General features: G+C 31.9%; 2 protein-coding genes across 3 annotated transcripts in view; one reads left to right on the top strand and one right to left on the bottom strand.

Moving 5' to 3' along the window:
- The window catches only part of LOC139528797 (uncharacterized), a 32855-nt gene extending 5745 nt beyond the window's left edge, over positions 1–27110 (top strand). For both annotated transcript variants that reach the window (XM_071324999.1, XM_071325000.1), the window contains 15 exons: positions 13212–13285; positions 13689–13823; positions 14160–14336; positions 15414–15628; positions 15907–16248; positions 16964–17105; positions 18024–18235; positions 18658–18721; positions 19643–20328; positions 21352–21498; positions 22711–22810; positions 23485–23669; positions 24182–24379; positions 26267–26457; positions 26772–27110. In XM_071324999.1, coding sequence (XP_071181100.1) covers positions 13212–13285; positions 13689–13823; positions 14160–14336; positions 15414–15628; positions 15907–16248; positions 16964–17105; positions 18024–18235; positions 18658–18721; positions 19643–20328; positions 21352–21498; positions 22711–22810; positions 23485–23669; positions 24182–24379; positions 26267–26457; positions 26772–27044 — 3141 coding nt within the window. In that variant the 3' untranslated portion in view covers positions 27045–27110. The remainder of the gene's footprint in view (positions 1–13211; positions 13286–13688; positions 13824–14159; positions 14337–15413; positions 15629–15906; positions 16249–16963; positions 17106–18023; positions 18236–18657; positions 18722–19642; positions 20329–21351; positions 21499–22710; positions 22811–23484; positions 23670–24181; positions 24380–26266; positions 26458–26771) is intronic.
- Positions 626–12041, bottom strand: LOC139528798 (uncharacterized). The gene is made up of 3 exons (XM_071325001.1): positions 11998–12041; positions 2943–3072; positions 626–1116 (listed from the first exon to the last, which is right to left on the bottom strand). The coding sequence occupies exons 1-3, from the start codon at positions 12013–12015 to the stop codon at positions 659–661; spliced, it is 606 nt and encodes a 201-aa protein (XP_071181102.1). The 5' UTR covers positions 12016–12041; the 3' UTR covers positions 626–658.
- Positions 27111–27919: the final 809 nt, after the last annotated feature.

The raw sequence follows: 27919 nt of genomic DNA, 5'->3' as shown, positions 1-27919 counted from the left end.
TCCTTCCCGTTAGGGGTTTAGTATCATACCATCATAACATATATGAGAAGAACATAACCCGTGTCATGACAACAACTGTTTTTAGAATAAATGTGTTTAGTTCCGATGCAAAGACCTTATCAGTGACTCAATATTAACGCCAAAATATGCAATCTTTAATGACAAAATGACGATATGGTGCTTTACGACATGACACAACTTTAATCATTAGTTGTTTTAGTAGATTAAACTACTGAACCACAAATATAACAGGCTCTATTTAAAATGTTTGAGAACCACGACCCATGACCTTGACATTAAAATAAATGTCATATGTCAATTTGACTTTCTACATGTTGACCTTTGCTAGAAAATCGTCATTGAGGATTGCAACAAGTTTACGTGAAAGATACCCATAACAATATATTTTATAATCTGAACAAATGACGTTATCATATAAGAAACCGGAAGTGACATTCTGTGATCAAAAAGAGGTAAATAATCTTTCTTTTTTCAAACAAAACAAAACACAAATATATCTAACAAAAACACAGACCATTTTTGTCATAACGTTATCCAAGTAAAATATATATAAATATAAGCGGGACAGTTACGTATTTAGGTATAAAAATAATTGAAAAAAAGGTATATTTTGTAATTTTATTCAGCTAGGTACTAACTAATTTAGTTTCCATCCTGAAAATGTTGTGCGTGTTCGGTCTTCGTTGCTTAAAAGACGACCTTGGTGCTCATATATATTTCTCAAATAAACAGTGCCGCCTCCTCTGACGTATTTTATTACAAATCCAGTAGAACAGTCGTCGTCAGCTCCTCTTTCTGTGTCTGCATGTACTTTTCCACTTATATGTCCATCGACAACCAATTCTGTTCCAAATTCTCCAAGGCCACCATCATCTATTCTTGAATTTACACAGATTGTCCAAGTAAAAGCATACATTCCACTTGATGGTGCTTTGAAGATACCCGTATTCCTTTTATAGACACCAGCTGTGTTTGTTTCTGTCTGGTCAAAGATCAGCGTTCTCCCCTGCGACAATGATCTACTATGACCATTTACAAAATTGTGAGACATGTACGCTGAAAATCCTATAAACTCTCTCTTATTTGTAAACCAACCTGAAAAAAAGAAATTCAATTAGAACTTTTTTTTTTTATAAAAATAATAAATACTTGTTTTATCTAGTTAAGGGGGCTCCTGGGTATAAATCAAATTTTTTTTCTAATATAGGATTTCGCTATATTTTTTTTATAAATGAACTTTATCGTATACTTAAAAGAAAAATGAAATAAAAAAATGGGGTCACCGTTCATTAAGCTAAAATCTGCCTCTGGAAGAAGCATACATTTTTGTTAATGTCCTTTTTTTCTGTTGAACTAATAGGAGAAAAAGAAGAAATATCGAAATAAAAAAATAACCTAATTACAGAAATTGCTTAAATTTTACAATTATTTAGTTTATGTAAAGCTTATTTGAAAAAAATAATAAAAAATATAGGTCACCGATGAGTTAAGAAAGATATTTCAAATTTAATGCCAAAAAATGGCATTTTTGCACCAAAGGGAGATAATTTGGATCTTTTTCAATTTTTAAAGTCATCTGGGGCCAAACCAAATCAATTATTTGGGTTGTATTTTGTACCATATCATAAAGTAACAACTAATAGTGTAATAAATAAAATTTGTAATGAAAAAATAAAGGTTTAATTTTTTTCTGAAATTTTTGTACCCAGGAGCCACCTTAAGAGGCTAAAGGCAAAACCATTATTTGCAGTAAGCAAGTTTTAGTTTGATAAGAAGATATTCTCAAATCAAATTGAAGAATAATTAGAAAAAAGTATATTTAATTACAAAATCATTGAACATTTGAACATAATAAATGTTAGGTTTAAAGGGTGCTTTAAACCCCCTTTTTTTTTTGCTATTTGGAAAAAATGTTTTTCAGGTTATAATTTATCATTTGTTTTGTGTGTATTTAGACGTAAGTTTGCAACAAAACAGAACACAAAAAGTCCATGTTCCAAGTTGTCCCACTTTACGTGTCCTTAAGATACAATAAATAGTTTTGTTTTTTTATTTTTTTTCATTGGAGAATTAACTAGCAGATATTTCAACATCCATTCAAACAGGCAACAGTAGTATACTGGTGTTCGAAATTCATTAATCGATTGAGAAAAAAACAAATCCGCGTTACAAACTAAAACTGAGGGAAACACATCAAATATAAGCGGAGAACTACGACACAACAGAAACACAACATTAAAATGTAATACACACAAAAACGAACTATAATATAACAATGGCAATTTTCCTGACTTGTTACAGGATATTTTAAGAACAAAATAGTGAGTTGAACCTGGTTTTGTGGCATGCCAAACCTCCCGCTTTTATGGCAATATTAAATATAACATTAAAATGACACCATTACATGCAAGACTACAATACAAATAAATGGGAGCTCTTATAGAAACAGAAAAACACACGAATAAAAGCTTACAAAGGGTACCAGGTTTAACATTTGATACGCTAGACGCGCGTTTCGTCCATACTAGACTAGCCAGTGACGCTATTTGAGCATTGGTTGATAGTTGTCTTTTGGTTATCATACCATATCTCCTTTTGTATATAGATTCAACGTGTTAATAATAAAAGAGTCGTCTCCCTTTATCCATGTAAGCAAACAAAGTAATCCATCCATTCAAAACCCCTCTCATTAATTTATACATCCACACTAACTTAATAATATGTCGAAGATTATTCAAACCAACCTGATTTTTGTACTTTTGGAAAACACAAGAAGTTGGAAGCTCAGACTAAAAACAACATATTTCTTTTTAGGGAAAAGAAAATAAAAAAAACACCTTTGAAATGTTATATATAAATTTCCGATTATCAGAAGCTATTTATAATACATTTTGCACCAATATTATTATGATTGTACTTACTTCTTTTATTGTTTCTGGTAAGCCTTTCTAGAACCAATTCGTTTCTCAATTTTCTCTCACTTGCTTTCAGCTCGGTAACCTTTTTTATACGTTCCTCACTATCGACACACACCACCATAAGAAGAGATACTATTATGCGGGAACTTGGTCCCGACTTTGTGATTCGTGTTGTAGTCTTTCTTTCATGGTTTTATCGATTCTTTTTACGGGGAACTGCTCACATAGATGTTACATTGTTTGGGAACTAGCTTGGACTCGGCATGACAACGGGACCTTTAAAAGACAATCCAGTCTGCTAACTACATTTTATTCTGGTTCACAGTCTAGTCATTATATTTACAATAGTTACAATAAAGATTACATTACCTTCTCATCATAGTTATACATCAAATATTTCGCGATATCAATCGAACAATAATACAAAACCCGACAATAGTATACGCGCCATAAATGAACAGTCGTGTAATCTGTTATCTCCCCTTATTTCGTTTACTTTTAATATTCAATCAAATATCAAATTAAGAATTGTATTTTCAAAAGTTATCTATACGAATAAGTTAATTTCTTTTTTTATATGTTAGGAATATTTTATACAAATCATTTACCTGAATTTTATTTCAAACTTTGCCTCTTATTTATTTAAACTGTACCACGATTTTACTTGTGAATGTGATTAAAATTACTTTACTGAAAAACATCTTCTAATTTCTTAAACTCGTTTCTGCTAAAGTTTATAAGATAAACTATTAAACAAATTTAACATTTTTACTAACCTTTAAAAGACAATCCAGTCTGCTAACTACATTTTATTCTGGTTCACAGTCTAGTGAACCAAATAGTTTTGCACGACTTTATATAGCAGACTGGACTTAATTTGACACGTAATATGTTGTTACTCATTACAATAGCTTTCTCTGATCTCTTTTAATAAACAATGGATTTTGTCGGTTAAAGGCAGAATTACTTAATCTTAATTGTTCAAGTCTATTAATTTTAAAAGTATATACAATTATCTTTATGCCTTCGAAGCTGACACATTTATCAATTAGCTGGGGGACATTTTTGAGACAACGTTATCAAATACTTAAAAGATTAAACACTTAACATTTATATTTTTAGGAAATTGTTCTATAAACAAGTTAAACTTTCTTTAATTCATTTTATTTACGTTTATTTTTCTGTCATTTAATTTTACAATTAAATGACAAATATTCTCTTTAACTTCTGTGCGATTCTTCAATATTCACCAACGCTTTTCTTGTAATTTATTTATAAATCTTATCTTTAAATATCACGCATTTTTGCATCATTATATTACCCCTTTGTTTCAAAATTTTTGTCCCTAAAAATTAATAATGATTACTTAGTAGAACAATATGTTGTTTGATATGAGATAACACATAATATCAATAATAGTTCAAAGTTTCTTGGTTATTTTGTCATCTTGATGTGCCGGCTGTCTGCTCCGTCTCGAATAAATCCACCGATTTGAAAATCATCGTTCTATATACACTATTTTACACAGTTTTTCTATTTCTGTCAATTTTTACAGAGTCATCTAAAATTTGAGGTTATATTACTGTCACTATGTATCTATATTTCTCTTTAAATGCTTCTAGTTTTCTCTAAGCTGATTAATTTTCGGGGCTGTAGTCCCGGACCAATCACCATGCAGGATACTCAGGAATATGAAACGACAAAAGAAATAGTTAGCTTATGCATATATAATAAAAAAAATATTAAGTAATAAAACAATTTATGTACATCACAGAACTTTAAAAAATTCGAACAAAATTTTTTTTTTTTTATTTACAATGTTTTGTTTACATGCAGTTTTATTCGTATATCAAGATATCTATATACTTTGGTTGTATTAAGAGGTAACAAGGTCGCGCAATTAAAACAACACTCAAGTTTCCAGACACTACACAAGTTAGCTTTTGGATACACAATAATAATATACTTAGTTATGAGACAATTTAAGTTCACCAAAGAAAAAAAATCAGAACCAACATCTGTTTACTCATTATTTACAATGTTTTGTTTATCATATATCAAAATATCTATATACTTGGATATTTTAAAAGGTAACAATGTTTCGCAGTTAAAACAATTAAATATGTAGATACTTTACAAGTTTTGTCTTACTTGACTCAAACAATAGTTGCGAGCGCAGCTAAGATTATTATAGAATCAGATAATAAGTAAGCTTACACGTACATCATCAATTCGTATTTTCAGCTATACAATAACCTTTTTTAAGTTTTAAGTATTCAAGTGAACATGAAATTTATTTCATATATATTTGTCATAATCGGTCTCGTAAATCAGCTCTTATCCTGTTTTGCAGGTGGCAGCATAACTACTTGTAACTTTTAGCTACTTTCTTCACAATATTTTATTTTCAGTATTTCAATGTTCCTTATATCTTACACTGAATGATTTTCTTTTCTCATTTCTATTATATATAAGTTATCTGTGCTATGGAGTGCAAGTTTACCACAAAACAGCTTATTGTTCTTAAGTATGCGACCGACCTAGGTTTTTGTGAATATACATTTTTGAAGTTGAAGTCAAACTAGTCAAGATGAATCACGGTAGCTGGTCTAGAAACAGCTGAGCACTAATTTTAAATACTGCTGAAATAGCAATAAAAATTCTTATGGTTCATACTTGGCCTAATTCAATATCAGTGGCCTAAATTTGAGAGCTCTTAAATTCTGTGATGTAACTTGGTCACTAAAGAAAGCTAAATTGCATTATTGGTAGCTTGAATCCGACAAATATTAAGACTTATAAATTTATTCAGACACTATCTTTACTGGCTAACATTCAATTTTTCTTTATGTATTTGTCTGTTTTACAAGTAAGCTAGTTGGCCTTTTTCTCTTTGTGCCTGATTTTGTAAACTTAGTGTAAAACTCAACCAATAGACCTTCACCTATGTTTTCTTCAGGTTCCCAGGTAGTCTTTTTATAACCTACCCATTTGACCTTATAATAGTTTTTGCCCTGCCTACGCTTTTTGGCAAGTAATTTTTCGGCTATGAAGTCATTATCGTCGTCATTAGTCTCATCATTTTGTTGCATTTGTGAATCATTTTGTTGCATTTGTGCATTATCATTTTGTGTTCTATCTATATTGTCATTTTGAACATCATCTATATCATCTACTGTTTCTCTATTATTTTGAGCAACATTTCTTTGAATATCAGGAAAATTCCTATGATCTCTTGGGTCAATATATGGTTTCATTCTATTTGTATGTATTCGAGACTTAATTAACTTGTGATCTGAACATCGTCTTAACTTACATGTATTATTTTGTCCAACATTAATAACATAAAATGGACCATCCCACTTTGGGTGTAATTTGGGTGACAAACCTTTTGGTACTTTCATAGATTGCAACATGACATAATCTCCAATTCTAAATTTTGGTGCTTCAGCTTTCTTATCATACCTATTTTTAGTTTTCTCTTGTGAATTTTCTACTGACGTTTTTGCAATATCTTTTACAATTTTTAGTCTATCAATAAGGGTTTCGAGATGATTCTTAGCAGTTTTACTCATACCATCTTTAGGTTGAACAGAAATATCAAATGGCAAGTTCATTTCTTTACCAAACAACATTTGAAATGGAGAATAACCAGTTGATTCAGTATTTGTGGACATACGTAAAGCCATCATAACGCTAGGGATCAACTTATGCCAATTTGACTGATCTTTAGCCACTAATGTACGTAAAGTTTGTGCGATCGTTCGATTCATTCGTTCACATGTTGAATTGGTTTGCGGATGGTACGAACTAGTATGATACCTTTGAACTTCAAATAGTTCACATAAAGCCTGAATAAGTTTACTACAAAAATTAGCTCCTCTGTCAGATACAATTGCTCTTGGCGCACCAAATCTAGAAAACACCTCATTGTATAATACTTCAGCTATTTCGGTAGCTTCTTGAGTCTTAAGAGGGAAACATTCGGGCCATCGAGAAAAACTATCGACTACTAACAATAAGTGTTGATATCCATCTTTTGTTTTGGGTAGACACGTAAGAATGTCCATGTGCCATCTAGACAAAGTGTCTTCAATAGGAAGAGGAAGCAATGGTGCCGGACGATGGTGTGTTGGTTGTTTTGACCTTTGACATTTATCACATGACGTCACATAATTATAAACCTCTTGATACATACCTGACCAATAATATTTAAGATGTATACCAGCGTATGTGCGTTTTATGCCTGTATGACCATTGTGATCATGATATGCTAACAAAGCATCTTGTTTTAGACATTTCGGTAAAACCAATTGTTCAATCATGCTTTCAGCTTTAGGTATCCCTTTTGTTCTTGACCTATGTAAATGAATTAACTCACCTGATTGACTTAATCTATAGTGGTCTCGTTCATAACATATGTTGCGAGCCTCTTTTTGATTTTCGGGCAACTCGCCCGTTTCAAGGTATTTTATCAATGGGATCAACTGATCACATTCTCTTTGCAATTTTGAAATATCTGATACATCATTCAGATCAACCTCATTATTTTCAATAGCTGCAATTATTGGTTTTTCATTTGCATACTCAAACTTAATTTCAGTTTTGATATTATTTTCCAATAAGCTGTTTACAGACAATTTCGGGTGTATTTCATCTTTAATTTCTTGATAAGGAATTCTTGACAAAGCATCCGCATTTGTATTTTTTTTACCTTCTTTGTAAATAATTTCAAAATCATAATTTTGCAATTCAAGAGCCCATCTCCCTAGACGAGAGTTAGTATCTTTTGATTTGTGTAACCAAACTAAAGCTTGATGATCAGTATACACTTTGAATCTAGCATGAGACAAATAAACTTTGTTTTTAGTGATACCTTCAAGAACTGCTAAGCATTCTTTTTCAGTAATAGTCCAGTTTAATTCATTATTTCTCAAAGCACGACCACTGTATGATATTACTCTTTCTTTACCATTTTCATCTAACTGACCTAGAATATAGCCAATGGCTGAGCCTGATGCATCGCAAGTCAAAATAAATGGTTTTGACATATCTGGGTACGACAAAACAGGAGCAGTTGTCAAAGCCTGTTGAAGACTTTCAAACGAGATTTGACATTTATCAGTCCAAACATATTCTTTGTCTTTTTGTAAAAGATTATTCAAGGGAACTGTGATTTTAGCATAGTCCTTTACAAAGCGTCTATAGTAATTACACAGACCTAAAAACTGTCTGACCTCGGTCTGATTTTTAGGCCTCGGATAGTTTTTCACTATAGTAATTTTAGATTCATCTACCTTGACACCGTCTTTTGAAATAATATGACCTAGATAATTGACTTTCTTAACAGCAAAGTGACATTTTTGTGGCTTAAGAGTAAAATTTGCTTTTCGTAATCTAGCAAAAACTTCTTCAAGATGTTGCAGATGCTCTTCAAATGTTTTACTGAAAATCAAAATATCATCAATATATGCAAGTACATACTTCCAGTGCAATCCTCTTAATATTTGTGACATGACCTGAGAAAAAGCTATACTGCTATTACGTAGACCATATGGCATTCTATTCCATTCATAGATTCCAGAATGAGTTACAAACGCTGCTTTTTGTTTAGAATTTGGGTGCAAAGGCACCTGCCAAAAAGATGAAGATAAATCAATAGAACTAAATATCTGTGGTTGCATTTCTCCCATAGTATCAAAGACATCATGCATGTTTCCAAGCGTAGCATGCATCGGGGAAGTAAAAGCATTTACCCTTCTATAATCAACGCAAAATCGCCAACTGTTGTCTTTCTTACGAGTGAGACAAACGGGGCTATGCCAAATAGAATTAGAAGGCTCAATAATTTTGTACTTCAACATCTCTTCAACTTGTCTTTCAATCTCTGTTCTAATATTGGGTGCAGCTCTATGTGGGGGTAAACTTACAGGAGGGTTGTTCCCAGTGTCAATTTCATGAAAGTGTACATCTGTCATGCCAATTTCAGACAAATCTGTTGCAAACACATTCCTATTTTTATCAACAAATTTTCTTAATTTATCTTTTTGCTCATTTGTCAAATCTGCTTCAGAAAGATCAATGTTTAATTTTTGTTTTTGCTTTTTATGACCCTTTTCAATGTTATTTATATGAACTTTTTCAGTTTTATCAGACCAATTTTGAATAGAGTTAGGTTTTATTTCTGATATTAAAGCAACAATTTCATTTCTGTTTAGCACCACTTTATCTTCATTTGGATTAATGACTTGCATTACTGCTTGTTGGGTTGAAGACGACACTAGACAAGCAGCACCTACAATGCTTTTATTGTGCAAAGACTGACTAGGTTCAAGTATTATTTGCTTCCCTACAAATTGTTTAGGAATTTTAACAGGAATAATGCTTATTTTCCTAGCTGGAAGCTCGATGTGTATTAGAGTTTTAGCTTCATTTTGTCTAGTACTTATAAGTGCGATCTGTGCAATTCCATCATACAAGTTTAAAGTTTTAGTAGGATAATTAATGTTAGCTTTATTATATTCTAAAAAGTCATTTCCAATTATTAAAGAGTGTTGAATTTTATCAATTATGTAAAAATTCTGGTAAACAATTGGCTCTTTATCAAATTTAAGTGGAAGTTTTACTTGTCCTTTCACAGAAATTCCTTCACCGCCTACACCATAAACATTGTTTATACTTGACAAATTAACTTTTATTTTAGTTTTATCTAGTTTATTGAATAAATAACTTGAAATACAGGATACAGCAGCTCCTGTGTCAATCAATCCTTTTGTTTTAATTCCTAATATATCAACATTTACAGTGTTTCCTTCAATATTAGTCATTAAATTTATATAGATATTTTCTCTCTTCTTCTTGTGTGGTTTCTGTCTACTTTTAAAACTTTTAGTTTTTACCACATTTCTATAAGATTTAGTGAAACAAACTCTTGCTAAATGTCCTATTTTTTTACAATTAAAGCATTCTTTATTTCTTGCTTTACATTTATGGTTTTTATGGTAATATGACATACCACAATATTTACAAGCATAATTTTGTTTTGTCATCCTATTGACTTTGCTATTTCTATATGCATTTACCTGTGGCATCTGTTCTTTTATTTTCAAATTTAATGTATTAATTTTCTCAGTTATTTTATTTAGATCTTTATTTTGCTTTATTACATTTAGATTTGAGCAATCAGAATCTTTTATTGTTTTTCGTACGTTAGCACATTTTTCAGCTATTATTGCCGCTTGCTTTAATTCATTCAGATTTTTCGGGTTACTCAAAGTTATGCTAGTATTTAATTTAGGAAGTAATCCCTTTTTACCCATGATGAATTCTAAATTTTCAGGTATTTCTAAATCCTTTGCAATTATTCTTAGTCTGTCGAAAAATTCTAAAACAGATTCGTTTTCCTTTTGTTTTACATCTAATTCAATATCGCCTTCATCTTTTGAAAAACGTTCAATTAAACCAATTTCTAAATTTTCTGTACTATTCTGAATATTTTCATTTAAACCATCAAACCAAACTTTAGCTGATTCTTTCAAATAAAACGGCAAGTAATGACAAGCATTTTCATTTGCTATTGAATTAATTTTTATCCATTTTCTAAAGTATAATAACCAATTTGACGGGTTACCCGAACCATTGTACACAGGAGGTGTTATTATGTTAAAATAATTAAAATGTACGTTACCATGTGGTTCAGCCATGCTGTTCTTTTGATATAACTATGTTTTTTTTGTTCTTTTTCTTTAGCTGTCGTTGTCCATCAGTTGACTGCAAGTTGTTATTTGTCGAACTGTGCCGAAGTCCATCTTTACATGTTGTTCATTGTTGTAGGTACCGATGATTTTACCACTCGTCTCCACCAAAATATATTATGCGGGAACTTGGTCCCGACTTTGTGATTCGTGTTGTAGTCTTTCTTTCATGGTTTTATCGATTCTTTTTACGGGGAACTGCTCACATAGATGTTACATTGTTTGGGAACTAGCTTGGACTCGGCATGACAACGGGACCTTTAAAAGACAATCCAGTCTGCTAACTACATTTTATTCTGGTTCACAGTCTAGTCATTATATTTACAATAGTTACAATAAAGATTACATTACCTTCTCATCATAGTTATACATCAAATATTTCGCGATATCAATCGAACAATAATACAAAACCCGACAATAGTATACGCGCCATAAATGAACAGTCGTGTAATCTGTTATCTCCCCTTATTTCGTTTACTTTTAATATTCAATCAAATATCAAATTAAGAATTGTATTTTCAAAAGTTATCTATACGAATAAGTTTATTTCTTTTTTTATATGTTAGGAATATTTTATACAAATCATTTACCTGAATTTTATTTCAAACTTTGCCTCTTATTTATTTAAACTGTACCACGATTTTACTTGTGAATGTGATTAAAATTACTTTACTGAAAAACATCTTCTAATTTCTTAAACTCGTTTCTGCTAAAGTTTATAAGATAAACTATTAAACAAATTTAACATTTTTACTAACCTTTAAAAGACAATCCAGTCTGCTAACTACATTTTATTCTGGTTCACAGTCTAGTGAACCAAATAGTTTTGCACGACTTTATATAGCAGACTGGACTTAATTTGACACGTAATATGTTGTTACTCATTACAATAGCTTTCTCTGATCTCTTTTAATAAACAATGGATTTTGTCGGTTAAAGGCAGAATTACTTAATCTTAATTGTTCAAGTCTATTAATTTTAAAAGTATATACAATTATCTTTATGCCTTCGAAGCTGACACATTTATCAATTAGCTGGGGGACATTTTTGAGACAACGTTATCAAATACTTAAAAGATTAAACACTTAACATTTATATTTTTAGGAAATTGTTCTATAAACAAGTTAAACTTTCTTTAATTCATTTTATTTACGTTTATTTTTTCTGTCATTTAATTTTACAATTAAATGACAAATATTCTCTTTAACTTCTGTGCGATTCTTCAATATTCACCAACGCTTTTCTTGTAATTTATTTATAAATCTTATCTTTAAATATCACGCATTTTTGCATCATTATAATACGACGAACATGTATAACATGGTTATCAAGTTTGACTAGTTGGGATATATTTTATTATTTTACATCTATGCATTAAATAGACCTAGAATTTGATCTTTTTTCAAATATTACCGATATCGTATTATAATCACGCAATATGTAACTAAATACACGTATTTTGTTGTTGCTGATATTTCCAGGAATCACTTTCAAGGTCGAGATTTATGCAACTATAAGCTTATTTTATTTATCTTAGTTTACATCATGTTATATGAATTTGGACAAGACAATATATCAGGAAAATATTGAGAAATCTTTATTTTTATTTGAATAATAATCTTATTTAATAGTATTATGTTATTCATTTTGGACTGTGATCGTATAGGAAGAAAATTCACAATTTATTTTTTCTTATCTGACAGTGTTACGTTTTCTGATACCTTTTAATTCTAAAAGAGTGCCACGCTATTTGTACTTTACAAACTCTTGGAGCAACTCTTTAAGGGGTCCATAAAGGTGGTCTATTGCAAGGCAAAATTTCTGTCCGTACCCAATACAGCCTCATTTTTCAGAGGCAGTCCAGATTACCCCGACTATCATCCCGGATAGCCTTTATTACAAAACCTATTTATTGTTTTTATTGTTAACGTACTCTCGTCCTTAACATGCATAAAATATTTGCCACTGGATGTTAAGCAATCATCAATCAATCAATCTAAAGTATTCACTAACTACTCGACGTGTGCAATCGCAAGCATACGTAAATAATTCGACGATATCCGTAAATAACACGCAATGGCTCGCAAATAACCATGAAAGGAGGATTAATTTTTTGACACGTGCTAAATAATAGATCCCGTTAAATCAGATGTAAAATTAACGGAACCTGATCAAAATAATAAAGCCTTATCTGAGCAGTTTAGTTCAATAGGATCAAAGCAAAACAGCAAAACTTACTTTTATGGTTTATTTTATTCACTTTTATAATTTTTTATTGCCAAATGAATAGTTTTACGAATATATTGACATATTCAATGGTAGTGATGTTTTTATTTATGAACACTGTATTTATTGTATTTTTATAGTTTGTATGACGCAAACACTAATACCCTGTTGGTGTTTGCCCCTGATGTAAAGCGGTAGTTTCTCAATAAATATAAATATGTAGTAATTCTAAGAATTATTATTTACAATCGATTAAATCATTAAACAATGGGAACATTCGTATTTATTTCAGATGAATGTAACAACAACAATTGGATGGCTTGCCAGAGACATGGAAATTAATTTTTCGCCTCCTGTTGAATTCAGGTATAATGCATTATCGTATAAATTAAATGATCTATAAATAGCGAAAGTAAGTCTAACTTTTATCATGTACTACGAAATCGATTTTGAGCACCTGTTTTCATGTTTCTACCTGTTTCGGTATTAATTAAGAAACTGTATTTAGCAATAACAATGGAACAGAATGACTTTCCTATGAATTTTACTGCTTAAGCCTATAAGTGATATCGTGGATTAAAAAGATAAGATTTCTACAAGAACGTAATGAAGAATAAGCGTATAACAGTCTATCCCACTGACATATGTATTACAATATTTTCCTATTATGTTCTTTTGGTTTTCAATATATTGACATTTTCTAATTTTTATACTCAAGAATGATCTGAATGTGGCATCTGTGTAAAATTGTATTAATGTTGTCTTTTAGGATCTCCCCAATATTAACATCGGTGTCAGTAACAGAAGACGTCAAACGCTGTACCGTAGATGTATTAAACATAGAAGGCAACTTTAATGTGTCTGATGCTCGTCTCATTGTGGATGCTTTCGATGTTCCCATATGGTAAGATTTGTCTTTGTGTATACAGTAATCCGATGCATTTTTACTGATTTAAAACATTCAGGTTTATATTTTGTTTGACCCAATACAACTTATCATTAAAGTTTAGTGCTAACCCACTTGTTCTTGTAATCGCGTGAGGCAGATTGTTAATCGATGTTTGTTCACACAGGAGAGAAATAAGCAATTAAATGATAAAAAAAACCAAATGCGACCAAGAAGAATTATGAAATATCAGTAATTTTGTACAGTATATTATAACTAAGTTTAATATATCATGGAATTCCAGTATATTCTATTTAAGTTTCATTCATTATAGCATTTTACAACATGTTGTAGGAATACATTGCTGGCGGAAGGTTTCAACAGAACAGTAAATATTACGGAAGACGAAATGTTCAGATCATGTAGTGCCGACTGTTTTCCGGATGAGAAAGACAATCTAATTGGAGATGCACATGATATTGTTGGCCAAATGAAGAACAAAATATTACGAAATAATACCTCCTTTTATAAGTATGATTTCAGAAGTTTCAATTTGACAAAACTATTTATCTGTTTGTAATAATTTTATTATTTATTCAACACATACATGTAATTATATAATTCTATTGTAAGGACATCTTGTGAATATATATTTAAAATAACTACAACAATTGAATGTCTCCATAAAATTGAGAATGGAAATGGGGAATGTGTCAAAGAGACAACAACCGGACCAAATAAAAAACAACAGCAGAGTGTCACCAACAGGTCTTCAATGTAGCGAGAAATTCACGCACCCGGTGGCGTCCTTCAACTGGCCCCTAAACATATATATACTAGTACAGTGATAATGAACGCCATACTAATTTCCAAATTGTACACAAGAAACTAAAATTAAAATAATACAAGACTAACAAAGGCCAGAGGATCCTGACTTGGGACAGGCGCAAAAATGCGGCGGGGTTAAACATGTTTGTGAGATCTCCCCCTCCCCCTATACCTCTAACCAATGTAGAAAAGTAAACGCATAACAATACGCACATTAAAATTCAGTTCAAGAGAAGTCCGAGTCTGATGTCAGAAGATGTAACCAAAGAAAATAAACAAAATGACAATAATACATAAATAACAGACTATTAGCAGTTAACTGACATGCCAGCTCCAGACTTCAATTAAACTGACTGAAAGATTATGATTTCATCATATGAACATCAGGCACAATCCTTCCCGTTAGGGGTTTAGTATCTTACCATGTCCGTTCTTATTATCATGTTGAGCCCTGGAAATAACAACTTTTAATTTTTGCTTTACAGCCAGAATTATATTGGTACATTTGAAGTATAGTGAGATCAAACCTCATATTCTAAACATTTTTAAAATAAATTTCCATGCCTTTGCAGGGTCACCAAGTTCAATGATGCCGTTATTTGAAAGTTTTGATTGCTTGTCATTCCTTTAAAAAATTGTTACACTCACTTACTGTATCACCACACTATCGCCATGAACCGACCGTGCGAGGGTTGTATAGCCAGTCAAGGTTGTTAAAAAAGTCCATCATTATCTCCATAAAAAAGATAATTGATAATGTAAATGATTTGTGTTTCTTAGATTACATCAGATGGTTGGTAGTGATGTACTGTTTGCATCAGAGGAGGCCGACACAGCTGTATGGTGCGGATATCCGGGCAGATCATGTGCACGATGTACTACGAAACCAGCAGGATATAATGACGTCGATAAATGTGCTGATAGAATGATGACGTCATCATTAGCATCTAAGACGAGTCTTTTGGGGAAATATGTCACAAGCGAGTGGCCAAACAGTACGTGGTTTCAATTTACAATAAAACTTATAGTTTTCTTGATTGTTCAATGCTGTACGGTGACTTAAATTAATTGTAGGTTTCTTATGGATAGTTTTCTTATTGACAATCATCCAACATCTTTTTATTTACTCGATATACAATATCAGTAGGAACGTTTTTTTGACCATATGCAGGATTTTGGTTTTGAAACTCACTAAATTTCAGAACATTTATACTAACAACACTTTCAAACCTTCTAATACTTATTCATAATTTCTTTTGTTTTGTTATTTCAGGAAAGCTTATTGTTCATGAAGCTTGGGACGAACCAACTTCAGTACATCCTCATGGCGAACATGGGAACAATTCTCTTCACTACGAGGGAAGGGCGGCAATAGTGTCAGTATCGAAAAATATTAACAAAACAACACCGCTAATAGACCAAGACCCTAATCTAACTGAAAGACTTCACGAGTTAGCAGTCTGTTCTGGGTTTCCATACGTTTCAAATGAAGATGATAGAAAACTTGTACACGTGGCTGTTAAGGATGAAGAAGTGACTCATACTAAACGAAGAAAACCTGAGCCTGTCAATTCAAAGGACCAATTAGCTTTCGAAAATGCATTGAAGAAAATAGGTAAAGCCATATGGAAAGCTTTTAAGTCCCTTTTGTTTACACATAATTTTGACGACGACCGAATGAAAGACATACACGTGCGGTAAATGTTAATGTTACCATGCGTCCGTATAATAAAATATCAAAATGAGGTTGTTAAATTTGATGTGTGGTCTTTTGTGCTTTGTTACATTTGTTTGTTTTTATAGTGATTCTGATGATAACACAATGTGTGCCATACTTTTGACATTTTTACCTATTGTGTTCACACATCTTTGTCAATATAATGGAATTTGATGCGACTGTCATACAAAAAAGAGGTTAAGCTAGCTATAAAATTAGGTTCAATTCACAATTTTCTACATAAAAAAATGTCTGTATCAAGTCTGGAATATGACAGTTGTTTTTATGATTTTACTTTTTACAGAAATGAACACTGGCAAATATAGCGATTATTGCCTTTGACAGACACAATTAATTGTTTCTTGATGATTATTTTATCAAGCCTTCTACCAAACAAATGTGAACTACGTTGTTGTTAATGATGACTACCGCGTGTGCGTAACCAACTTAATTACCAAAGAATTCTCGGAGTGAATTATCGATTTAATTAATTGAATGCAAGTTCAAACATACATCATAATAAGTCCATATATTTGTGTTTAATTATGTTAGGAAATACCAATCACTTCAATGTTTATACTTCTCACTATTTATATGTATGTGCATATTTTAGAAACCATGATGTCTGCTGACAGATGCCCTGATATAACAGTTAATCCTACAGACCACTGGCCACCACAGTACACTAATGAAGTAGACGCATGTGGACAGACGTCATATAAAATCAGTCGCGAAAACGAAGATGCAATGAAAACGTATGTTTATTTATTTACATACTAAAACACACCTGCGATATCGCGGTCCGTTACTGAATTAAAGTATAAAACTATGTGTAATCCTTATTGTAGCCTGGATTTTTAGTATTGGTATTGTCATCTGTTTAAGTCATGCTGATTATAAGATGCACAGTTTTCTCTGCTTTTAAAATCGTTCTGTTGAAGCCGTCGACATGGATCAACTATTGGCAATATTAATTACGAGGAAAAAAAAGGGTCTGGAAACAACACCATTGTCCTATATTAGATATATTTATTGTATAAAATTGAATTCTTTGATTTGTCGTTTTTACCCCAAGACGGCTGACAAATTGGACTTCGTTATTTTAGTATTATAGATATATTCTTTAATAAAAGAGGGACGAAAGATACCAGAGGGAAAGTCAAACTCATAGATTGAAAATAAATTGACAACGCCATGGCTAAAACACAAACCCCATCCAAAACGGGGGTGATATCAGGTGCTCCAGAATGGTCAGCAGATCCTGCTCCACATGTAGCACCCGTCGTGTTGCTTAGTTATTACAAATCCGGTAAATAGTCCAATTCGGTAAGCTGCCAGTAAAAATATTTTTAGTGAACAAGTGACCATGTGAAGTCTCATAATTCACGTCATGAAATATACATGTATGAGACTACAAGTTGATATGTCACTTGTGCGTCTCGTGTAGTACACCAGTAGCACTCAAAAAATGACTAATTCATGTAATTATTAATTACGATTTTTTTGAAGATTTTCATTTGATTGATGTTGCGGTTTGTAGGTTAATACAAAATTATGCAACTGAAACTTGAACCTAAAAAGATTCTATCTGCATGGACAGTTTTAATCTGATTTTTTTAAAAACTTTTTCCTCACTATGAAATCTGTTGATATTGTCTGTTCTAAACTTCTAGTTTGTACGAGTATTCGGACGTGGATGTACAATTTGTGCAGGAAGGAAAAGAGGGCCATTCATGTGGTCTTGGAAGGGGATGTATCTCATGTGAGAAACCTAGTATGAGTAAATCGACCTGGGATTGGTGTGCCACACGTGTCATGTCTCCTAGAATGGCACTTCGACTCAAACGCTTAGCAGCACTTGTCAAAACAGACAGCGTGTTAAAAGGTATGTGAATAAATTATGTAAATAATAATTTGACAATTTGCATGCAATGCATTTGTTTTTCTTATTTGTTTTAATAAATAAGAAAGAATTACATTAGCCTATATGTTCCCTTTTTACCTTTGTCGATAGCAAATTGTTATTCAAAAACAAGTAAACTAGTATCTGTAGTATGCAGACATATGGTTAAAAACTCAATATACGTCTTACACGACATTTCTAAAGAAGACTCCAAGGATGACTGAAGAAACCAATATGTTCACTCTTAATCTTCTTTCAGCAAACTGTAGATAAAGTGTTGCATTAAATGATCCCACGATGCGACCAAGCATACAAAATGAGGGAGTGCAAAAATTAGATTGAAGGTCGACATAATGCATAAAATTGATACACCAATATAGAATTATTTTTTTTTTATATCTAAGGTGGACAGATACAAGTTTTAAAGGCATTCAGTGATCAAAGAAAAGATTTATACAATGATGGAAGGTAAGTCTAGCTACTCAAATATATAAAAAAAAACTTCTCTTTTGTATCGTGGTAGTGTGTTCCACTAGAGTGCAAGATGTCGTGAGGTCGAACCCGGCTGGATCAAAACAAAGAGTCAGATTTAGTATTTGATGCTAAACAGGCGTATTGAAGAGTGTTAGCAGATTTTTGCCAATCCGGAGTCAGAATATTGTATCGATAGATAGAATAAAATGTACTTCTGTGGACTAAAATCCGGTTTAGCTCGTCAGTATAGAACAACGCAGGGTTTAAAATAACATTACATATATATATGATCTTGTATTTAATATGAATTTAACTTTATTTATCACTCAATATACCTTTTCCTTTGCATTTGCTCATTCAGTAGAAATTAAAAGTATTGAATATCTGTGTCAACTGTCCCTAATTGTATAATCGACTATTACTTCACATAAAACACTAGGCTAAGTACAGTTGATAAATGGCCGGACCTCTCAATACGATATGTAGAATTTTAATTTGTTTTCATTCTAGAGTTATAAACTCTTTCAGATTATGTATCCGAATTTGAATGATCTTGGTACATTTGTAACATGTTTAATGCTATTAATCCTTTCAAATGCAAAATCAAAATCTACTTACCCCATTTCCATTCTTGATTTTATACACACTCTGAACAAAAATAACTATCATATTTAGTTCCACATCTTCTAACTTTGCAAAACAAAGACGGTTACACAGCGATTATTTAAAACTGTTTCTGTTTGTCGCAATGGTTGTCAATGTTTTTTTTAAATAACCTATAATTGAATATGAATTTTAAAACGGCGGAAAAGTAGAAAACATTATGTTGTTGTAGATATCAGCTTGACTACCGGTATAACGGTGTAACGTAAGACAATGATGAGCAAATAATCATTTATAACATTTATATTTTAGAGCTATACAATTGACATATATCAAAAACGGAACACAAGGGGATGCTGATCAAATGAAAAAATTAGCTGCATTGTCTGTTTGCGCGGGATTTGACTTCGTCAAATTCCTATTCACACATATAGAAGCTTTTGTGAAGGAACAGTCTGGATATCGTACAACTTTGAATCAATTTCCGAGTGGAACAGTTATGATATCAGTTGATCTTCCTTTAGAAAATTCAAACGAGTTTTCTTATCCTGAAAGCCTCCAACACGAAAGCAAAAAACCAGCACTCATACGATCATTGAGCGATTCAACTCGCTTATCAAAACATTTTAAAATTGGTGATTTTAAAGATATTTCAACTTCATATTTACGTATCGACTCAACTCTGGTCGAATGTTTAGACATGGTAAAGGAATCGTTTAAACAGGGAATAGACGTTCTCAAAGCCTACACGACAAAGTCTACAAATATGGAAATGAACAGCGAATGGACGCAGGAACAATTAGATCGGTTTCAGATGGGACAAGCTGTCGTGATTCAGCATGAAGAACAGACCACAGAGAGTACCACGGAACTGACAAAGTTACTGATGAGTACATGTACACCAACGCTTAGATTACAAAGGCGTGGCCTGTCTTTATCGATTAGAGAAGATGGAATATGTAGTAAACAGCCAAAGTTGCGTGGTGGGAAATACTGTGGTGTGTACTTTGTTAATACAAGGGATTACGGTCTTTGATTGTTAAAATTTGCCCTTAAATTTCCTTTTTAGTCTATTGAGAATAATTTCACAATTTGTTTTATATATATTTATTATTTGCAGTATATATTGCAAATAATACAAAATTATGTTGTTTTTGGTATATTATACTAAAAGTTACGACTTAATGAACCCTAAATAATGCATGATCTTTGTTGTGCGACAGTTTTGTTAAAAACAGAATTCTTTACGTTTATGAAAATACCTAACATTTTGTTGCCACCTCGGATCAAGAAAAGTTTTTTGTCTACGGATACAATATCATCATCATTGTGGCATTTATTTCGGTAACAGAACATTTTGAACCGTATATTACGGTTTAATAAGGATTTTCAATAGCTTTTATGTCCGAAAAATGCCCCAATAATATGGCATTTTATATTCTATGGTTTAGTTGAAATTTAAAGCCAACGTGGTCTAAAATTAAACTGATCCTTAGCTAATATAAAATAATCTGCAGCGTACTAGAACTTGATAAAAAATATTTAAGAAAAACGTATCGCACAATTCATTATTGTTTAACTTGCTTTTAATTTAAAGTAACTTGCATTGTATGATGTACTAAAGCTTTCAACAGATATTTTTTTAGAAATAATAATTTAGGAGATAACTGTATGGTATTTCAAACTTGGCCTTCGTAAAACTAGATTTTACTATCGCAAAATGAGTTTACATAATAAGGCGTAGTGCTATATTAAACAACGCCAAAAGGACATTATTTGATTAAAACCCTGCAATTCGGACACGAAAAGAACGCGAACCTGTTTTCCTTTGTAAATCTCTATCAAAACTAGTATGTTAACATATTGTTCACTCAAACCAAGAACTGTGTATGGTCAATAACTGTATTTCGCCAATGTTTTGGCAATCATTTAAATCCATTTGGCTGTGAAAATAGTATGTTGCAGTCAGTACATAATATTTTACTATAGAACGGCTATCACATTTCATATTTCTGTTATAGTTTATGTTGGTTTATACCCTCTGGAAAGAACTGAAGAGAAACAATATGTAAAGATAAGTACTAGTTTGAAACTAATGAAGACAGTAAATGAGCTGTGGTCAAAAGTTTGGGAGAATATTAAAGAATATAGATCTAAATTAACATCAGGTAAACTATTGCTAGTTATTTCCCTTTTTAAAATAAAACATAAAACATCTACATGATTTACCTACAGTATTGTCGTTTTCGAAAGAGGGGCGAAAAATACTAGAGAAATATTCGGACTCATAACTCGACCACGCCAATGCTTAAAAGAAGAAAAATACAAACAGACAAATAATAGTACACAAAACAAAACATAGACAAATAAAGACTACTAGTAATCTAGACGAACCTCACCAAAAATAAGGGGTTATATCAGATGCTCTACATGTCAAAAAGTCGCTAGTATATACGTTAAGAACCAGCGGAACCAGCACAAAGTAAAAATTCTATCTTATTTCTTATGAATGAGTTGGACGTCCAGAGCTTTTTGGTCATACGGGTAACTCTCCATCATGTTTTTTATTTGTGTTTATCCATGTATCCATTATAAATATGTTCAGCCTTTTCAAATCTTTTCATCATTTTGTTTTTATCTTATCATCTAAAGGTTTCCTCTATGATAACATTTACATATTAACTAGTTATTTTTCATGTCAATCGTGTAGTTCTCTATTATGATTTTCCTCCTTGTACCACGTGCAACTGGTCTAGATGAATAATGGTAAAGCTATATGATGGATTTCCTCCTTTGTATTCTGGCTAGAATATTCATGATTTTCTCGTCATTCATGTATCTTTTCTCTAAGATGTTTTTTCTCCCATACCATTCATACTATCCCTTTTGTATGTTTCGCTCCTCTTTCATACGAATTACTCCCAATACTAGTTTTCTACCTATAAATCATAACTCTCATTGTTGTTTTTTTTATGTTTGCTAAATGCATGAAAACAAGTATGAAATGCATTGTCTGGATAACATATTAAGAATTCCGATAAATATTTTGAAGGCATAATAACTAACCCTTCATTGCTATCAAAAACAATAATGGAAGAAGACGATAAGAGATAAAATAATAAAAAAGACAAGAAGCAGCTGACCAGTCTATTCATATATTTTATTACTATTCAAAGTATAGTTTAAAAGGGGAACACAGAATTAGAATATTTATAAATAAAATGGAGTTTGGCAGTTATAACATTTATGTTTCATGTTTATACAAAACGAATATTGGATGAAGAAAAATTTGGTAAAATAACTACATGTACATGCAATTTAAGGCATTAGTTTACCTATTGGTAAACTCAAATTATATTAATAATCATTTTCGTATGTAGGTGGTCCACAGATAATACCGTATAATGCTGAGGACGTATGCAAACCTTCTGAACTTGGGAAGGGAAACGAATTCTTGTCATTCCAACTGCATCATTTCGGGTAAGATGTCAATTACAAATGATACTAATATAAGTAGTTATAATAATTACGTATTATTAAAATGTTAACATTAAAATTTATACTGCGATAAGAATCAGGAGAAGGATAATTGAAGAAGATGGTACAAAAAACCCAAATTCTAATGCAACAACGTTTGTAACGTTCATTTTGATTGGATAACGTCACTTTCTTACATGGCATCAACTGACAATTGATGCTATGGGACGAACGCGCAAGCGCAGACGGCATATGACAGATTTTAAATACATGTTTTAACGTTATTTTCTGTCAGTTTCATTAGAATGGAGATAACAATATTGTATTTTAAGCTCCGACGGCATCAATTTGGGATTTGATGGTCGCAAATACCCGTTTACTGTCTCCGCTAACGCGTCGCCAGTAAACTTGATTTGCGACCATCAAATCCCCAATTGATGCCGTCGGAGCTTAAAATACAATACAGTTATCTCCTAAATAGTTCTAAATCTCACAAAACTTGTATTGTTATGTCAGTTTGATTATCATTTGAAAATTTTAAATAAATATGAAATTAAATAAAAACATCATTTTTACCAGTATGAAAAGCTTTAGATTTGTCGAATCAGTCAAGAAATGGTTCATCCCTGTTGCTTTTTGGTTTTTCTATTATTGTGTTAACTGTTTCTACGATGTAGATTCTGTCTGAACTTTAAACAAAAAGAGCGATGTGAAAGAAGCATGGATGCAAGGCAAGCGGAAGCTTTAAAATTGTGGACACAGATGTCTTCTACTGCAAGTAAGAATACCCTACCAACGACAGAGATGAAACGGGCAATATTTGGGTGCTTGGTGGACGTATGTGGAGGCTGTTCAGGCTCAGGTAATTTATAATGACAAACTTCGTGATTGGGCATTTATCCCATACGTTTTGTTTTGAAAAATCATAAAATTCAGAATAAAAAACAAGTAACTAGCTTGTCTTCAGAACTATAATCATACTAGGAGCTGTTTTCTGTATGTCATTTTGGTTTTCAGTTCAAGTATTAAATAGTTTAACTTCATGATTGTTCATGCATTTTAAACATTTTATTTTGACAAAACAACATCATAAAATTCAAAATAACAAACAAATTATTGTCTTATCTTTAGTACTATAGTTATATCAGGGGTTTTATATGTATTCCTTCTGGTTTTCAGTTCTAAAGCGTTAAAAGTTCTTTTTCAAGTTAAACTATGATTGAAACTGATAAAGTATAGTTTTAGAAAATAATTTTGAGCAGTACGAAATGCTATCATATTACATATACGTTTCTATCAAACTATTGTAGCAAACCATTTTAATAATTTATAATTTGCCTTATATAGTGATCACATGTTGTTTTTCGTCTTTAGGAAGGAAATGGGACAAGAAAGTTAAGGCATGTGTTGACGTCGTTAGCAAATATATCTCTTATACTAGAAAACCACTGGTTAAGAAGACCGACAAAGTATCAGTTTTTAATACGGAGAATATACAATCTGCAGCACATGGCTTGGCTTGTAATGGGGGTGTTAAATGTGTTGAAAATGTTCAGTTGTACAGCATGTTTCGTAAGTACATCATCTGTCTGAACATTTACTTTTTAAATACGCAGATGTCGTATAAGTGCCAATGGGACAACTCTCCGCCAAAGTTACAATATGTAGAAGTTAACAATTATATGTCAAATTACTGCTTTCTACACAGAGCCTTGGCTAACAACAAACAGCAATCTATAAAAGACACACAAATTACTAGTGTACAACAATTCGTAAAGAAAACCATCGGTCTGATCAATATAAAAAAAAAACGAGCAATACCTATGATCCACACCAACAAGCAGCAACAAATGCACAACATGCTCCTGACTTTACCCTATTTAACAGAAATACAATTTGTGTCGTTTTATATATTTTGTAAAACATTTATACATTAAAGTACATTTTGTAATAACCTTCGGCACTCTTTCTGTTTTGAATTTAACGCCACTGATGATGCTGAAGTAGGTTGTCGTGCTAAGGTAACGATTGGTACAAAATGTAGTTAGTGTCTTTTTCTTCCATAATAAAAAAATATAAATAACATGTTTAATGTGTTATACTAAATTCTTCGATATTTTGTTTGTAATTCTAACGGTCAAATCAAACGAATCATATATTTTCGTAAAATTAATACATATTGATATTTCCTTGAAAATTGTTTGATGCAGCGAGAGCACCTTTAAAAAACAAACATATGAAAAAGTAGATGTTGTATGATTGCCAATGCGACAACTCTCCACAAGAGACCTAATGACTCATAGATAAACAACTACACGTCACCGTGCATATATTTAAAAAAAAAAGATGTTGTATGATTGCCAATGAGACAACTCTCCACAAGAGACCTAATGACACATAGATAAACAACTACACGTCACCGTGCATATATTTAAAAAAAAAGATGTTGTATGATTGCCAATGAGACAACTCTCCACAAGAGACCTAAAGACACATAGATAAACAACTACACGTCACCGCGCATATATTTAAAAAAAAAAGATGTTGTATGATTGCCAATGAGACAACTCTCCACAAGAGACCTAATGACACATAGATAAACAACTACACGTCACCGTGCATATATTTAAAAAAAAAGATGTTGTATGATTGCCAATGAGACAACTCTCCACAAGAGACCTAATGACACATAGATAAACAACTACACGTCACCGTGCATATATTTAAAAAAAAAGATGTTGTATGATTGCCAATGAGAAAACTCTCCACAAGAGACCTAATGACACATAGATAAACAACTACACGTCACCGTGCATATATTTAAAAAAAAAAAAGATGTTGTATGATTGCCAATGCGACAACTCTCCACAAGAGACCTAATGACACATAGATAAACAACTACACGTCACCGTGCATATATTTAAAAAAAAAGATGTTGTATGATTGCCAATGAGACAACTCTCCACAAGAGACCTAATGACACATAGATAAACAACTACACGTCACCGTGCATATATTTAAAAAAAAAGATGTTGTATGATTGCCAATGAGACAACTCTCCACAAGAGACCTAATGACACATAGATAAACAACTACACGTCACCGTGCATATATTTAAAAAAAAAGATGTTTTATGATTGCCAATGAGAAAACTCTCCACAAGAGACCTAATGACACATAGATAAACAACTACACGTCACCGTGCATATATTTAAAAAAAAAAAGATGTTGTATGATTGCCAATGCGACAACTCTCCACAAGAGACCTAATGACACATAGATAAACAACTACACGTCACCGTGCATATATTTAAAAAAAAAAAGATTTGGTATGATTGCCAACGAGACAACTCTCCACAAGAGACAAAATGACACAGAAATTAACAACTATAGGTCACCATGCATATATTTTGATTCATACTCAAATAAAAAATGATATTTTTCTACACTATATTACAGAATCCACTATTAATTCAAAATACAAACCGGAACCTAACAATTCAATAGAGGAAGCCTTGTTTGATGGTCATGACAACCCTAGTCCATTGTTAGAAATAGTGGAACAATTCGTGGCAAAACAAGCGGCAGGAAATGTGTCAGTCTACATTGAAAGTATAAGGGATATTTCAGCACTTCGGAATATTCTCAAGGTAAACAAAAATTGGAAACTACATTTATTTTTTTTTTCTGTATTATTTTAAGCTTTAAACTATAAATTCTATAAAAAAATTTTATACGCTTTCTGCATATCGAATGAATGTTGTATTCTTTGAAAGTATATATTTGCACCATTTACGGATTTACTAATGTTTATGCCATTAAAAGACCTTGAATTTGTCTCTATTTTGGACGTTGAGCTTACTTATCGAATCGATCGACAAATTGTTAACAAAAAGTTACTTTATATATTAATCTAATAAATAATTGTTTACGTTTAACATTTTAATATTTGATCTATTTGTAGGTATTAATGATTTATAACAGAGATATAGAAATGGTTACCTTTCTCACTTTTACTGGCGTAAAGAAAGATAAGTTAGCAACTGCCATCCAACGGAAAATTGAGACATGGGCCGGAAGTGCATGTCCAATATGGAGTCGGTTTGCTGTTGTTCCTTACAAAATAGAAGACGTACATCCGGCCAGAGTAGCACGCAGTATAGAGGACGGACGACATCGGAATAAAATGAAAGAGAAACAAAGAAACTGGGAAATCGATTGGATAATGATGACTTAAATATTTTTATTTCAGACTGTCAATTTTTTCGATTTCTAAAGTCAATAAATATGTTTGCATGCCTTATTTGTAGATAATTTGTTAACTATATTATATATGTTCAAACATCAGACAATTTCTAAAAAGAGACACACACAGTTTGATTAACCTTTAATCCAACTGGCCCAGGTTATAACAATATACCAAATATGTCTATTTGTGTGTCCTGTTTTTTGTCTACTTCCTGCTTTACGAAGACTGATATTTATATAATGTCAATCATACATATTTAATTGTGTAACATTATTCTCAACAATACACGTCATAGAAATAATCATTTAAAAACACTGCATCATGTCCATTGGAAGTCGAGTAGACGTACAAAATGCAGAAATGTGAAAGACAATCCAATGGCTTTTGCTTTTTTTTTTTTTTCGTTTTTAATTTGTTAGACCACTCTAGCTATGTTTTTAATAGACTAATTGATTTGAACACTCCTTTGGTATCTTCCGCTTTTTCGAGAAAAGGAGTTTGATTGTCATCTAAGCACACGATGGTTGGCAATCCACTAAAACAAGATACCGGAAATTGAAGGATTGATTGGTTTGTTGTTTTTCGTGTAATCATTTTGAATGTGATCCCTCCAATTCCAAAAGGCGTAAATCGATCTATCATCTTTTCTTAAATTCACTGTCTTAACATCCCGGTAACCTACTGAACCATTGGAAAAGTTTTTCTTCTGTTATGTCTTAGACACCACGATCTCCGATGTCTGTCGTAGCATCTACGTTAATGATATATAGAATCAAATTTATAACAGTGTAGCTATGGCCATTGATTGGCGCTCTTTAATATCCCATCCAATCGGACAGATTAGGTGAATGTTCGACTGTATC

Source organism: Mytilus edulis, chromosome 6 (genome assembly GCF_963676685.1).
Source record: "Mytilus edulis chromosome 6, xbMytEdul2.2, whole genome shotgun sequence".
NCBI classification, from domain to species: domain Eukaryota; kingdom Metazoa; phylum Mollusca; class Bivalvia; order Mytilida; family Mytilidae; genus Mytilus; species Mytilus edulis.
The sequence above is the reverse complement of the archived record's forward strand: the minus strand, read 5'-3'. Positions and strand labels throughout refer to the sequence as shown.